Source organism: Liolophura sinensis, chromosome 9, assembly GCF_032854445.1.
Source record: "Liolophura sinensis isolate JHLJ2023 chromosome 9, CUHK_Ljap_v2, whole genome shotgun sequence".
In the NCBI taxonomy this organism is placed as follows: domain Eukaryota; kingdom Metazoa; phylum Mollusca; class Polyplacophora; order Chitonida; family Chitonidae; genus Liolophura; species Liolophura sinensis.
In genome coordinates, this window is record NC_088303.1 from 11,965,109 (window position 1) to 11,980,005 (window position 14,897).

At 38.4% G+C, this 14,897-nt stretch overlaps 1 protein-coding gene across 1 annotated transcript in view; it reads left to right on the forward strand.

The window, feature by feature from the left end:
- LOC135475602 (ATP-dependent DNA/RNA helicase DHX36-like) overlaps nucleotides 1–14,897 on the forward strand; it is a 30,612-nt gene continuing 15,715 nt past the window's right edge. The window contains exons 1-12 of the mRNA XM_064755529.1: nucleotides 1–19; nucleotides 119–297; nucleotides 625–1,084; nucleotides 1,867–2,006; nucleotides 3,990–4,064; nucleotides 5,899–5,994; nucleotides 6,314–6,393; nucleotides 6,930–7,004; nucleotides 8,613–8,779; nucleotides 10,411–10,492; nucleotides 13,132–13,257; nucleotides 13,978–14,080. Of these exons, the coding sequence (XP_064611599.1) occupies nucleotides 1–19; nucleotides 119–297; nucleotides 625–1,084; nucleotides 1,867–2,006; nucleotides 3,990–4,064; nucleotides 5,899–5,994; nucleotides 6,314–6,393; nucleotides 6,930–7,004; nucleotides 8,613–8,779; nucleotides 10,411–10,492; nucleotides 13,132–13,257; nucleotides 13,978–14,080 (1,602 nt within the window). The remainder of the gene's footprint in view (nucleotides 20–118; nucleotides 298–624; nucleotides 1,085–1,866; nucleotides 2,007–3,989; nucleotides 4,065–5,898; nucleotides 5,995–6,313; nucleotides 6,394–6,929; nucleotides 7,005–8,612; nucleotides 8,780–10,410; nucleotides 10,493–13,131; nucleotides 13,258–13,977; nucleotides 14,081–14,897) is intronic.

Genomic DNA, 14,897 nt, shown 5'->3' on the forward strand with positions numbered 1-14,897 from the left:
ATGTTGGCATTCAGCTTCAGTAAAAATTGCTCACTTCTTGCTTTTTTATTCTATTACGAGCTATGATCTTATTTGAACTATTCCCTTCCATACCTTCACAATCTGCTTCTTGTCACAGGGGGCTGGAGAGGTTCAAGGAGAGGGTATACCAGGGGTCATGACAGAGGTGAGGGGTCAGGGGGTCATTCAGGAAGAGGTCGTGGCCATGGGCCACCTCCAGGGCTGAAGGGAAGGGAGATTGGTATGTGGTACGCCAGGCGTGGGAAAGTTCGCAAGGAAGAAAAAGAACTAGCAGAGGTATGAACCAGTCTGAAAGTTGTGACTTTAAATTAGGCTTAAAATTCCATCTTAACCAATTAGACTTAGTCATGGATCTTCATGGATGACCCATCTCGCAGCTAATTGGCCAGTTTCTGGACAAATTTTGTTTTGTCAGGAAAGATGTAGCATTTTGTGCTTTTCAGGACTTAACTTTTATGAAAAGATTTTGTGATTTAAAAAAAGAAAGAAAGAAAAACAACAGCAGGCTTCTTCTGTATTGTAAGTGCTACGGTTGGCATACTTGCAGTACTGGTGACAAATACTGTTTGGACAAGTAACATATTATGTCTTTGGTCTTTGCAGAGGCAGTTTGTCCCGCTGGATGACCACAGGGAACAACATATCCGCCGACTTTTACACGATATTCAGACTTCAGAATCTGTTCCTCCTCAGCCACAAAGGTCCTATAAAGATATCACTTCCGACTGCAGCAAATCATACTCAGGCAGTTTTCCTCAAGGTACAACTAGGAGTTCAAAACCTGAGGTGGCCGATCACAGGTCTGTCCCAGACTCCTGGTGGGATGATAAAGAAGACATGGAACTATTGGCTGATAGTGACAAAACCCAAAGCCAGTCAAGCATAAAGAGAGAAGATGTGCAAACTGCAGCAATAGAATCACAGCACAAAGCTGAAACATCTGAGATGAAGACAGAAAACCAAGAAGATGTGGACATGGAGGCTGACTCTGAAATCTCCAAAGTTTACAGATTTATCAAAGACGAAGACTTCATACCTCTGAACACTGGTTCAGAGGATATAGGTATTTATGATCTGTCAAATGTTGACTGTCACTATATTTGTAATGACTTTCACCAACTGCTTTTTTAATGGTGTGTAATCTTCACTCTGAATATTGATTCATTCACTGATTGATTTATTTACTTATGTTTTACATTGTACCCAAGAATATTTCACTTATACGATGACAGACAGCATTATGGTGGGAGGAAAACCGGGCAGAGCCTGGTGGAAACTCACGACCATCCGCAGGTTGCTGGTAGACCTTCCCATTTATGGCAGGAGAGGGAGCCAGCATGAGCTTCAGAGCGATCGCATTGGTGAGAGTCTCCTGGGTCATTACGCTGCTCTAACCAACTAAGCCACGGAGCACCCCCTTTTACTGATTGAGTATTATTGCTTCTTGTCAAATCATTGTATTAAGTATTGTTTTGGGAAGAGAAAGCACTAATTTAAATCCACTGTATTACTTCTAATCAGTACCTCTGTACATGTACATATTAAAATCAACAGTTGTACATTTACCCAACTTAAGGTTTGGAATTGTATTTTCTGAAATATTAAGTAATGGTAATTAGGTTGGGGTGCTTTGTTTTTGTATATAGAACAGTTTTTTTCTCTTTGATATATTTTGCTTTCATGCAGAGCTAATGGATGCTGATATTTATCTATAAGTGTTTACATTCATATTTATGTGGATGTTTGACCTTTTTTCACCTTAACCCTTGATGCAAATTATGATTAGTGGAACTTTTCACATCAGTATGTGTTGTGCTTTTTTTATTTTTTGACAATTTCTCCCAGAAATGGACCAGTTTACTATCACAAGAGACCCATATATCGACCAGAAATTGTTGAAGGATATTGAAGAAAGCCGACAGAGCTCTCGTTATCAGAGAATGTTGGAGTTCAGGAAAAAGCTTCCATCATTCTCCATGAGAGAGGTAATAAAAAAGAGATAGGAAGATCTGATGTATGTTGACATAATTCTAAGATTTTACTGGAGATTTGTTGCAATCATTGAAAAACCAGCTGAATTTTTGCTTTTATTTTAAATTAGCGCAAATAATTAGCTTTCACAAATATCAACTTTGCCTATGCAAGTGTTACTGTCAAACAGTTTGCAGTAAAGTTGGTGAAATTAATAAAATGTGACTGGGTTTCAGCATTTCTCAAAATTTAGAATCATTTTAACAATATAAATAATACAGGTGCAAATTTTCTGAAACGTAATAGTTTGATCTATTCTTGAAAATTTTAATTTTGTTAGCAAAGAAGGATGTTTTGCCAAACGTGCTCACTCCCTCAGCAGTGATGGCACATTCTGACTTTTAATTTCTTTTTACCTTACCTTCATCCTTATTCATCCTTATATGTTACATGTCATAGTTACCGCCTGAGGTGTGCAAGCTAGATGATCACCCAGTCAAGGCTGTCTTTTGTCACAGAGGTAGCGAAGTGACCAAGGTGACAAAAGACGGTCAAGAATGGGTGATCATTTATCTTGGAAACCAAAACCATAGGTGGTAACTGACTTACACAGTGGTTTCATTGTTTGGCAAGTGATGCGTTTCATGAAATTGCCGTTTTAGCGACTAAAGCAGGACAAATTTTTCTAAAGGTTAATAAAATTCACCTTAATTAATACCTATGCAGCGCACATGTATGGGCCTGTGAAACTATGTATTTCACTAGTATATTAGCAATGTTGATGTGGTCTTATATGAAGCTCTTAAGATGTTGTCCATTACACATTGTGCCATGACAAACTACATAGGTTCACCACATACTTTTACTTCGTATTATCATTTATGTTAGCATTAACCAACTTAATGTAAGTTTTTCAAACAGAGTTTAAAGGTACCCATTAAGTTAACGTACCTTAGCCTGAAAGAATGCTGCAGATTTCTGTGTTTATATAGACTTCAAACACTTTTTACCAGCAGAGCTTGATCCATTGAAGAATTCAAGGAAAATGATATTTCTCAACATGGGAATTTCTCTGAATAAACACCACAGGCCAAAAAAAAATCCCCAGCAATGTAGTATGTACTGCTTTAAACATATGAACTTGTGCAGATACATGAAACAACTCATTTAGAAGCTTTAATAGATGTGTTATGCTCAATGGAGTGTTGTTGTTGTTGAAAAGTGTCAGTACCAAGAAAAAATAGTACAGTGGTATAATGATGGCCTTTCCTGGCTTCCTTAGAAGGGTGTAACGGAACCAGCTTTCTGGCGCTTATACTGGCAGTAGCAAACAAGGAATTCCCAACAGCTCAGATGTTAGTGAGCTGGACTACAGTCATAAAGATCCCATTTCAAATCCCGATGAATGAAGCAGCCAATTTTTAAATGGAATGTTTGAAATTAGTACGTCACTTGAACATCTGGTATGCATCACTTGAACACCCAGTACACATCACTTGAACACCCAGTACACATCACTTGAACACCCAGTACACATCACTTGAACACCCGGCATACATCACTTGAACACCCAGTACACATCACTTGAACACCCAGTACACATCACTTGAACACCCAGTACACATCACTTGAACACCCAGTACACATCACTTGAACACCCGGCATACATCACTTGAACACCCAGTACACATCACTTGAACACCCAATACACATCACTTGAACACCCAGTACACATCACTTGAACACCCGGCATACATCACTTGAACACCCAGTACACATCACTTGAACACCCAGTACACATCACTTGAACACCCAGTACACATCACTTGAACACCCGGCATACATCACTTGAACATTTGTGATCAGCTAGCAAATTGGTGGATACGCAGGATGAATGACCCGTGGCGAACAATGAAGCCAGTGTGTAGTGTTTTAAAACGTCTCATTTGTTTTCTCCTGAGTTACCTCTTTAAAACATTGCTATTCATTCATTTCAGAAAATTTTGGAAGTTGTTTGTGGAAGCCAGGTAACTGTGATCAGTGGAGAAACAGGGTGTGGGAAAACCACTCAGGTAAAGTGTCGTCATGATTTTCTTGAATCCCTGTGTTTGTTAGTGTACTTGTGAAGTGTGGTTCCCCCGAGTTACATGTATCATGTTTACATTGTACTTAGTTATCACAGTAAAGTATATTGTGCTTAGTTATCACAGTAAAGTATATTGTACTTAGTTATCACAGTAAAGTATATTGTGCTAGCTATCACAGTACAGTACAATTGCACTTAGTTATCACAGTAAAACACATTGTGCTTAGTTATCACAGTAAAGTACATTGTGCTTAGTTATCACAGTAAAGTATATTGTGCTTAGTTATCACAGTAAAGTATATTGTGGTAGCCATCACAATAAAGTACATTGTGGTAGCTGTCACAGTAAAATACATTGCGCTTAGTTATCACAGTAAAATACATTGTGCTTAGTTATCACAGTAAAGTACATTGTGCTTAGTTATCACAGTAAAGTAGGTTGTACTTAATTATCACAGGAAAGAACATTTTGCTTAGTTATCACAGTAAAGTACATTGTGCTAGCTATCACAGTAAAGTACATTGTGCTAGCTATCACGGTAAAGTACAGTAAATTACATTGTGCTAGCTATCACAGTAAAGTACAGTAAAGTACATTGTGCTAGCTATCACAGTAAAGTACAATGTGCTTATTTATCACAGTAATGTACATTGTGCTTAGTTATCACAGTAAAATACATTGTGCATAGTTATCACAGTAAAAGTACACTGCTTAGTTTTCACAGTAAACAACATTGTGCTTAGTTATCACAGTAAAGTACATTGCACTTAGTTATCACAGTAAAGTTCATTGCACTTAGTTATCACAGTAAAGTACATTGCACTTAGTTATCACAGTAAAGTACACTGTGCTTAGTTATCACAGTAAAGTGCACTGTGCTAAGTTATCACAGTAAAGTACATTGTGCTTAGTTATTACAGTAAAGTACAATGTGCTTAGTTATCACAGTAAAGTATATTGTGCTTAGTTATCACAGTAAAAGTTGAGAAATTCCTCTGCCCTCTAAAACAAGGATGAAAACGAATGCTCCATCTTCCCTATTTAACACTTTAAGGTAAATATTGTAGAAGACTGTTGTGAATATTGCTTCACTGTTGTGAAGATTAAATGGTTTACACATATGCACATACCTCTGGAAATTTATGCTGATACATGTACATTTATTTTATTTACTTACTCAATTGGTGTTTTACGCCATACTCAAGAATAATTCACTGATATGACAGCGACCAGCATTAATATTGGGAGGAAACCGGGCAGAGCCTGGAGGAAACCCACAACCATCTGTTGATTGCTGGCAGACCTTCACACGTTGAAAATAAATTATGGGTGAGGAATATTTATCCATGGTAACATTATCTCTACATTTTTTCTACAGTTTCTCTCTGTTTTCACTATAATATTTCCTTGTTTTCGTTACATTTTCACTTCTGTGTCTCCACCTTTTCACTATGGTATCACTTCACATTTATTACATTTTCACTACCGGGTCTGTACATTTTCACTACCGGGTCTGTACATTTTTACTACATTGTCTCTACATTTTCATTACAGTGTCTCTACATTTTCATTATGGTGTCTCTATTTTTGCTAAAATAACTCTACATTTTCACACAAAGTATTTCAATGCATTTTCACTTCAGTATTTCTGTTTTTCCTACATGTTTACAACAGTATCTCTACATTTTCATTTCAATGTTTCTATATTTTCAATGCGTTATCTCTACAGTTTTACCAAAGTGTCAGCACAAGTTTGCTACATTATCTCTACAATTTCTGTGAACTTTGCCTATGTCTGTGTCTACTGCTTTGTTCCCAGGTAGCACAGTTCATTCTGGATGATTTCATAGACAAGGGGAAGGGGTCTGCCTGCCATGTTGTATGTACCCAGCCCAGGAGAATCAGTGCCGTCTCTGTAAGTGTACTATGTCAGACATACATAAACAACCTATACATGTGGTATCACTGGAGTAGTTCTGTGTGTAAGCATACACGTACTGGATTAGTCCCATACATGTGATATCACTAGAGTGGTTCTCTCCCAAATTATATGTGTGTTGGAGGAGACCTATACATGTGATATCACTGGAGTAATTGCATAGACCCATACATGTACATTTTGCATTGTACATGTAATATCACTGGAGTATTCACAAAGGGCTATCTGCTGGGATTGCCGCCACAGTAAACAATGTAGTTGTTTCTTGCTTGACTAGAGGCTTGCCCTGTTTTAGGTGGCTGAGCGTGTAGCTGATGAGAGAGCCGAAGCCTGTGGTAACAAAAACAGTGTTGGCTATCAGATCAGACTGGAAAGGTGAGCAAGGCTAAGTTTGTTCACATTGGAATCATTTCTTCTATTTTAATGTACCTCAGATAATGCTGAACTTTAAATCTCAAACAGACTGTAAATGTATATTTATGTGATTGTTGTTTTGAGCCATATGCAAGAATAGCTTAGTTATCTTTTAGTCAGGAGGTGTATTCTTGAATATGGCATAAACACCAGTGAAATTAAAGTGGAGAAAAAATATGAAGTATAGAAACACCAGTGAAACTGAAGAAATTAGAGAAATGAAATAATGTGAAGTATTATTACAGAAAAAGTAGAAAAGGCTGTTTTGGGTGTAGGCATGGTGGCAGTGTGTAGTGCCAAGGGTCAGGCCTATCCAGACAGGTTCTTTGTTTTATTCACGGCTGAACCACACTCAATCCTAAGCAGAAATTTCTGTCTATTGCACAATGTCACCTGCCCATATGTACTGTACATTGCATCCCCTCATAGCTAATTATTCTTATACAAGTTTTAGTAATGTTAATCATATTATCATTTGCTACACGATCTCTTTTCAGTAAGATGCCACGAGCACAAGGCTCTATACTGTACTGCACAACGGGTATTCTGCTGAAGTGGCTGGAGAGTGATCCGTAAGTGTTTTGTTCTTGTGTGAACAGTATCCACTCAGCTCACTATGAGTATTCTGCTGAAGTGGCAGGAGAGTGATCTGTAAGTGTTTTGTTCTTGTGTAAACAGTGTCCACTCAGATTACGACTTGTATTCTGCTGAAGTGGCTGGAGAGTGATCCGTAAGTGTTTTGTTCTTGTGTAAACAGTGTCCACTCAGATTACGACTTGTATTCTGCTGAAGTGGCTGGAGAGTGATCCGTAAGTGTTTTGTTCTTGTGTGAACAGTGTCCACTCAGATGACGACTTGTATTCTGCTGAAGTGGCTGGAGACTGATCCGTAAGTGTTTTGTTCTTGTGTGAACAGTATCCACTCAGCTCACTATGAGTATTCTGCTGAAGTGGCAGGAGAGTGATCTGTAAGTGTTTTGTTCTTGTGTGAACAGTATCCACTCAGATGACGACTTGTATTCTGCTGAAGTGGCTGGAGAGTGATCCGTAAGTGTTTTGTTCTTGTGTGAACAGTGTCCACTCAGATGACGACTTGTATTCTGCTGAAGTGGCTGGAGAGTGATCCGTAAGTGTTTTGTTCTTGTGTAAACAGTATCCACTCAGATCACGACTTGTATTGTGCTGAAGTGGCTGGAGAGTGATCCGTAAGTGTTTTGTTCTTGTGTAAACAGTATCCACTCAGATCACGACTTGTATTCTGTTGAAGTGGCTGGAGAGTGATCCGTAAGTGTTTTGTTCTTGTGTAAACAGTGTCCACTCAGATGACGACTTGTATTGTGCTGAAGTGGCTGGAGAGTGATCCGTAAGTGTTTTGTTCTTGTGTAAACAGTATCCACTCAGATCACGACGGGTATTCTGTTGAAGTGGCTGGAGAGTGATCCGTAAGTGTTTTGTTCTTGTGTAAACAGTGTCCACTCAGATCACGACTTGTATTCTGTTGAAGTGGCTGGAGAGTGATCTGTAAGTGTTTTGTTCTTGTGTAAACAGTGTCCACTCAGATCACGACTTGTATTCTGCTGAAGTGGCTGGAGAGTGATCCGTAAGTGTTTTGTTCTTGTGTAAACAGTGTCCACTCAGATCACTATGGGTATTGTGCTGAAGTGGCTGGAGAGTGATCCGTAAGTGTTTTGTTCTTGTGTAAACAGTGTCCACTCAGATCACTATGGGTATTGTGCTGAAGTGGCTGGAGAGTGATCCGTAAGTGTTTTGTTCTTGTGTAAACAGTGTCCACTCAGATCACTATGGGTATTGTGCTGAAGTGGCTAGAGAGTGATCTGTAAGTGTTTTGTTCTTGTGTGAACAGTGTCCTCTCAGATGACGACTTGTATTCTGCTGAAGTGGCTGGAGAGTGATCCGTAAGTGTTTTGTTCTTGTGTAAACAGTATCCACTCAGATCACGACGGGTATTCTGCTGAAGTGGCTGGAGAGTGATCTGTAAGTGTTTTGTTCTTGTGTGTCACATATATTTTCACACCTGAAAGTTCAAGGGTCATTTGTTGACAGGTGTTGAGGTTTCAGCCTGGACTGAATCCAGTTGTTCTACATAAGGATGAATAGAGTTAATCTTGCATACACCTAGCTCAGTATTGTGAGACAACCTGGATTGTTTTTTTTTTGTAGACTGCTTCTGCGAGCAAGTCACATTGTGCTGGATGAGATCCACGAGAGAGATTTGCTGTCTGACTTCCTCATCATCATTCTCAAGGACATCCTTCCGCGGCGATCAGACTTGAAACTTGTTCTTATGAGCGCTACTCTGAATGCTGAGATGTTCTCACAATACTTCGGTGAGTTCTGTATTTCGTCATCTTATGGTCTCTTGATACTTTAATAATGATGGTCTTAGTCGAGAGTAAAATAATAGGGCTGCACCAAATTACTTCCCTTGAGGCCACCTGGTTTTATGGGAGTAAGTTGTGGTTAGGTGAGACCTAAAAAATGGATCGTGGCAACTTTCGGAGTTAGAGTGGTGTAGTCCGTCAAATACCTGTATTGTACCAAAGGTGACTAAACATCAACTTCTCTCAACATTTGTGCAAGGCTCAATGGCTGATGTTTTTTCACATTCTGTCGCCTAGAAAATATTTCACTCCTATGACATAACCTACATACAGCACATGCTTTACTAGACAAGGTCCCACTTCTGGCCGTTTCATGCCTCAAAACTTAATCTCGTGTTACATCTTAGTCCCTGTCATGTAACAAGGGAGATAATTCAGAGCAGGCCCATTGAGACTTAAGGCCAGGCTAAAATCTGGGCCAAGTTTGCATGTAGTAACTGTTATTCAATACACTTATGAATATCTTAGCCCTTGTGTTTTATTGATTTCAGGGTACATACTGAAGGTGAATTATTTGCTTTCAACCTAGTGAACTATTGAAAGGTTTTTAATGTGACCGGGGGAATTTGGTGACATCACATTTCATCATTGCCCTCCTGTTTCTTCATTGTGTTCAAACATGAGGCATTGGGTTCACAAAGCGATCTTTTATAGAAGAAAGTCAAAATTTCAAATCACTTGAAAAGTGTTATTTCTGATGCCGGAAACTCAAAATATCGCAGGACAAGTTATTGAACAACAAATTTCAGCTAAAATGTAAACAGAAAGGAACATACCAAGTTTAATGATGAAAATTATGACTTAAGTCTAAGATCGCTTTGTCATCCTGGGTCCAGAGGCCCACCTTGACTCAAATGGTTAATGTGCTAGCTCTTTGTGACTTACAAGCCCTTTGCCCAGTAAGGCCGCATGCTCAAATCAAGCTCTCGCTTTTTCGGCCACAGTTGTAAGCAGGGGTGTTAATAAGGTACCTGACCAAGATCAGTGGTTAACACCCGTTTCCTCCACCTATAAATGTTACCTCCATCATATACATGTAAGTGAAACATTCCTGAGCCTGGCACTAAGCACTGATAAATCAAATCAAATCAATCAATCAATCAGCCAGTTTTTAGTGAAACATTCCTGAGCTTGGCATTATGCACTATAAAACAAATCAAACCAATCGATCAATCAGCCAGTTTTTAGTGAAACGTTCCTGAGCCTGGCACTAAGCACTGATAAATCAAATCAATCAATCAATCAGCCGGTTTTCAGTGAAACATTCCTGAGCTTGGCATTATGCACTATAAAACAAATCAAACCAATCGATCAATCAGCCAGTTTTTAGCGAAACGTTTCTGAGCCTGGCATTAAGCACCAATAAATCAAATCAATCAATCCATCAGTCAGCCAGTTTTCAGTGAAACATTCCTGAGCCTGGCATTAAGCACTGATTAATCAAATCAAATCAATCAATCAGTCAGCCAGTTTTTAGTGAAACATTCCTGAGTCTGGCATTAAGCACCAATAAATCAAATCAAATCAATCAATCAATCAATCAGTCAGTCTTCAGTTAAGTTGTGCTCTACTTATAGGTAACTGTCCCATGCTGAACATCCCAGGCTTTACTTATCCTGTACAAGAGCTGTATTTGGAAGACATCTTGGAAGTCACCAGGTAATGTATACATGTCCTTGATTATCTCTGGCTGCAAGGGCATTATGTGTGAAGCTTGGAATGTTATGAAATTTTGCCCTGAAATGAAAGATAGTTTGATGATTTTTCAGACTGGCACATTTACATCTGCACATGAGCAAGTCATGAACTGTTAAAAGATCATTGACCAAAATGTGGTGTAAAAGCCTATGTTAGAATTCACAAACGCAGAAGGGGTCTTGAAAATGCTGTGGTCTTTCAGTTCATCCTGTCTGCCTTTGTGAATGTGATATCTAACAGGCCATTTTAATAAGTCTTCCAGAGACCTGCTGATGGTTGTGGGTTTCCCCTAGGCTCTTCCCGGTTTCCCTCACCATAATGTGATTGTGTCATGTAGCTCTCGGTGATTAAAGAAAGCTGTCATCACCCATCTTAACTTTTGTTCATCTCTCTACGACTTCTCCCGGCTGTGAATTCTGTGTAGTCTTTCAGACATGCACCTTGTTAGGAGACCTGCTATCTACTCAGCTTACGTTGTGTTTTGTTGTTGTTAATGTTGTTGTTTTTTTCTGTTTTGTCATTTTTATTCACTTAAAAAGTGGTGTATGCATGTTCTTTCTGTCTTTTTTATCCTGAGCTGTTTGATTAACAGCTGATATAACAAAAAGCATGTATAACAGAAAGGTATGCCTCTTTGAGTATTTCTCTGCCTTTGGCAACCAAACATCTCTGGCAACCTACATACATGTAATTGGGCTTGCCATCATACAACTTCTTATAATACAACTTCTTATAATACGTATGCTATGAGTTATGTAAGTGGCATGGAGTATATGGGTCATTTTGATCACATTTTTCTACATGTATGTAGGCTAATAAAAGCTAATCCATCCAGTTCGATTGTCACCAAGATCAAATCCTGAATATACAGGCAGATATTAAAGCTTTCCTCAGGCTTGAAATAGCCACATGATTTTCACCAGTGACAGGCAAATAGTAAACTTACTGCTGGGGGACAAGTAAACCATGCCTGAGCAAATTACCATACTAAATCATGAAACATGCACTGGAGTTTGATACCCATTGATTAAACCTTCTGTTTGGGGAAATCAGTATTTTGCATGTTCCTAACTTGACAATAACTCAGACATTCTCTGCAGGCTGAATATGTCCAACTCTTGATACACCCGACTCACACGATTGATGGATAAGCTAGATGAAATTACTGAATTCTCCATAGTAAATCAGTTTTCAGATACTATATGTTATTGCAAAGGCACATGTACCACCACCCACAGCTGTGGAGAATTCTTATATTGTGATCATTCATCATCTCAGTATTTTGTAGTTTTTCACCATAAAATAGACATAGCAAGGGCTGCTGTCATTTTGCTTACTGTCACCAGTTGTGCTAACACTGCCTTACCAAATATTGTTCTAATATAGCTCTCTCTCTCTTTCAACTCCACGGATATCTTTGAAGTCTGCAATGTTGAAGGTGTCACGTAGGATCCAGTTTCTGTCACATGCAGACTTTGTCATTTCATAAAGAGAGAAGCTAATGCAATAAAATGCAGATATCACTATAATAAAACAAGCCACATTTGACACTCATACATATTTCAGATTTATACTTTGAATGTATGTGAACAAAGAATGAAAAAATGCGATTTGTACAGGTATAATTCAGTGAAGACAGGTGAAAAAATATTTTACTTGTCACCTAAGACAGGTAAAATTTTTTAAACATTTTGAGCCCTGTTTCCTTGTTGTATACAAAGATTTTATAGTTATAGCTATCTAGAATGACTTCACAAACCTAGGAGCTCTACCCTACCATTGGTATTAAACAATGTGACTACAAGCGTTGTGTGTTAGCAGCCCTGCTCATCCTCATCCTGCATGGGTGTAAGCATTTGGCCGAGCTGGCTGTACAGACTTCCGGGAATTTGCCAAACATAGCAGGACCTTCTGATTTTAAGAGACTCTGTCATTCAGATTGTGAGAAGATATTTTCATAATAAATCTGACTTTGTTAAGGAAGAATAATGCAAAATCACAATATTTGTTTTCAAGCAATGACGCTCAAGCAATAATTCCAAGTTACTGCAGTTTCCTGCCCAACATGTACGCATTGTGACATGGGCAGCCGTTTTCACCTCCCTGCTCACAAATGTGTGGTCCAAAATGTATCAGTTTAACACTTAAACTAACCACAAAATCCAATTTAGTGCATCATTATCTGACTATCCAGTATAAGAAACCACACTGACAAGCGAGAGGTTTTTTGATGTGACAGCTAGTTATCATGTGATGCTTTCAGCGCTAGTGATTGGCCAAGTTCATAAGGGCTTCTACAACATGGCTACTTGAAATGTCTGTCAGTGCCATATTCCTGATGCTGAACTTTATCATCGCAGGTTGAAAAACTTTGTAGATTTTTTACACATTTTTCTGTGATAATTGTGTACTTTGTATATACAGTGGCAGACTTTATGTTCACTTTAATTTGGATAGATTTTGTACAAAGAGCATACAATATCCTGTCCACATTGGTTAATTTTCTCACAATAGAAAGAATACAATAGTGTAAGTCTTGTACACAAGTTGATGAGATGGAGAATTGGTAATTTTTTTTATTTCTTTATACAATTGTTCAGCTACCAACCCAACATGGCATCTCAACCACAACGGAGGTCATATAGCAGAAAGGCGAGAGAAATGCGTCTGCAGGAAGACGATGAGAAGATGGAGCTTGAGGACTGGTTTTATTCCTTAAAAGGGAAGTGAGTTGTCTTCTTTGTATGACTGAGATGAGATGCCTAGATGTTTTAGCACGTCAACCAATCAGGAAAAAAATGTTTCAGCAAGGAATTGTTGAATAAGTTTATATATTAAATAGTTTATTTCTTAATATTAAGCAAGCTGCATGGAAGACAAACCTTGACTCAAATTTCTGTAACTTTTCTCCTGATAAGCATTGTGAATTTTGCTCTGTGTAGGAGTGTTTGTAGATTTTCAATGTTAAGCATCTATGTACACATGCATGTCATTTGAGAAATAATGACTCTTTATTGAGTTGTGGTTAATTTTAGACTGGTAAATGTGGGAGAGTTGAAATTTTAGAATGTGGCACTGCAAAAATAACTATTAGTTTATTTTATTATTTATTTATTTTATTTATTTGACACAAAATGACGCAAAAAACGTAGGGCAAATTGCACAAACCTTCCTCCCCCATTTCCAAGTATGACCTGAAGCATGCATCGCTGATTTTAGACCCATTGACGTTCAGTATTGCATGTAGTAGGAAAATCCAAAATATAATAGAATGCTGGTTCAATCAGTTAAAACAAAAAGTTAATTGACCACAGACCAATGAAGTCACAGTCTTGGTTTGTAAACACATGTATATCTGGAGGTTAAATTGTCTAAGCTTGTTGATTTTCTCCAGACCCTCCTCCACTCATGAATCTGACCGTCCAATAATGCTTGTTTGTTTTCAGTTATTCTTTCAGCACCCTGGAGGCATTGATGAACATGGATTACAAGAAGATTGATTTAGATCTGATCATGACACTTATTGATCATATCTGTACACATAAAGGGGTAAGTACAAAAGTTACTTTGATTGATCACTTCAAACACTGATTGATCACTTCTTTATCTGAAATTTTACTTAGTTACTTAATCCAAGGTGGGGCACTCCAGCATGGAGCAATGACCCAGGATCCTCCCACCAAGGCGGTTGCTGAGTGTTCAAGTCCAGCTCATGCTGGCTTCCTCTCCGACTGCACGTGGGAAGGTCTGCCAGCAGTCTGCAAATTGTCGTGGGTTTCCCACATGTTCTACTCGGTTTCCTCCCACCTTAATGCTGGCTGCTGTTGTATAAGTGAAACATTCTTGAGTATGGTGTAAAAATCAATTATTATCAAATAAATTTATAAATGAATTTGAAAACTCCAGGAAATTCCTACATATGAGAAATGCTTAAATTATTGTAATTTAGCATGATAAAAAGGTCACGAGAACAGTAATGACAGAATGGTCAACTCAACCAAAGTTGTGTAATAACACTGAATGATCAGCTCAGCAAGAGTAACGTAAACTGTAGTGTGTACTAAACCTGAAAGATCAACTTAAGTAGAGTGACATAAACGGTTGTGTGTACTAAACCAGAAAGCTCAACCTAAGTAGAGTGATATAAACAGTTGCGTGTACCAAACCTGAAGGATCAACCTAAGTAGAGTGACATGAACATTTGTGTGTACTAAACCTGAAGGATCGACCTAAGTAGGGTGACATGAACTGTTGTTTGTACTAAACTTGAAGGATCAACCTAAGTAGAGTGACATGAACAGTTGTGTGTACTAAACCTGAAGGATCAACCTAAGTAGAGTGACATGAACAGTTGTGTGTACTAAAC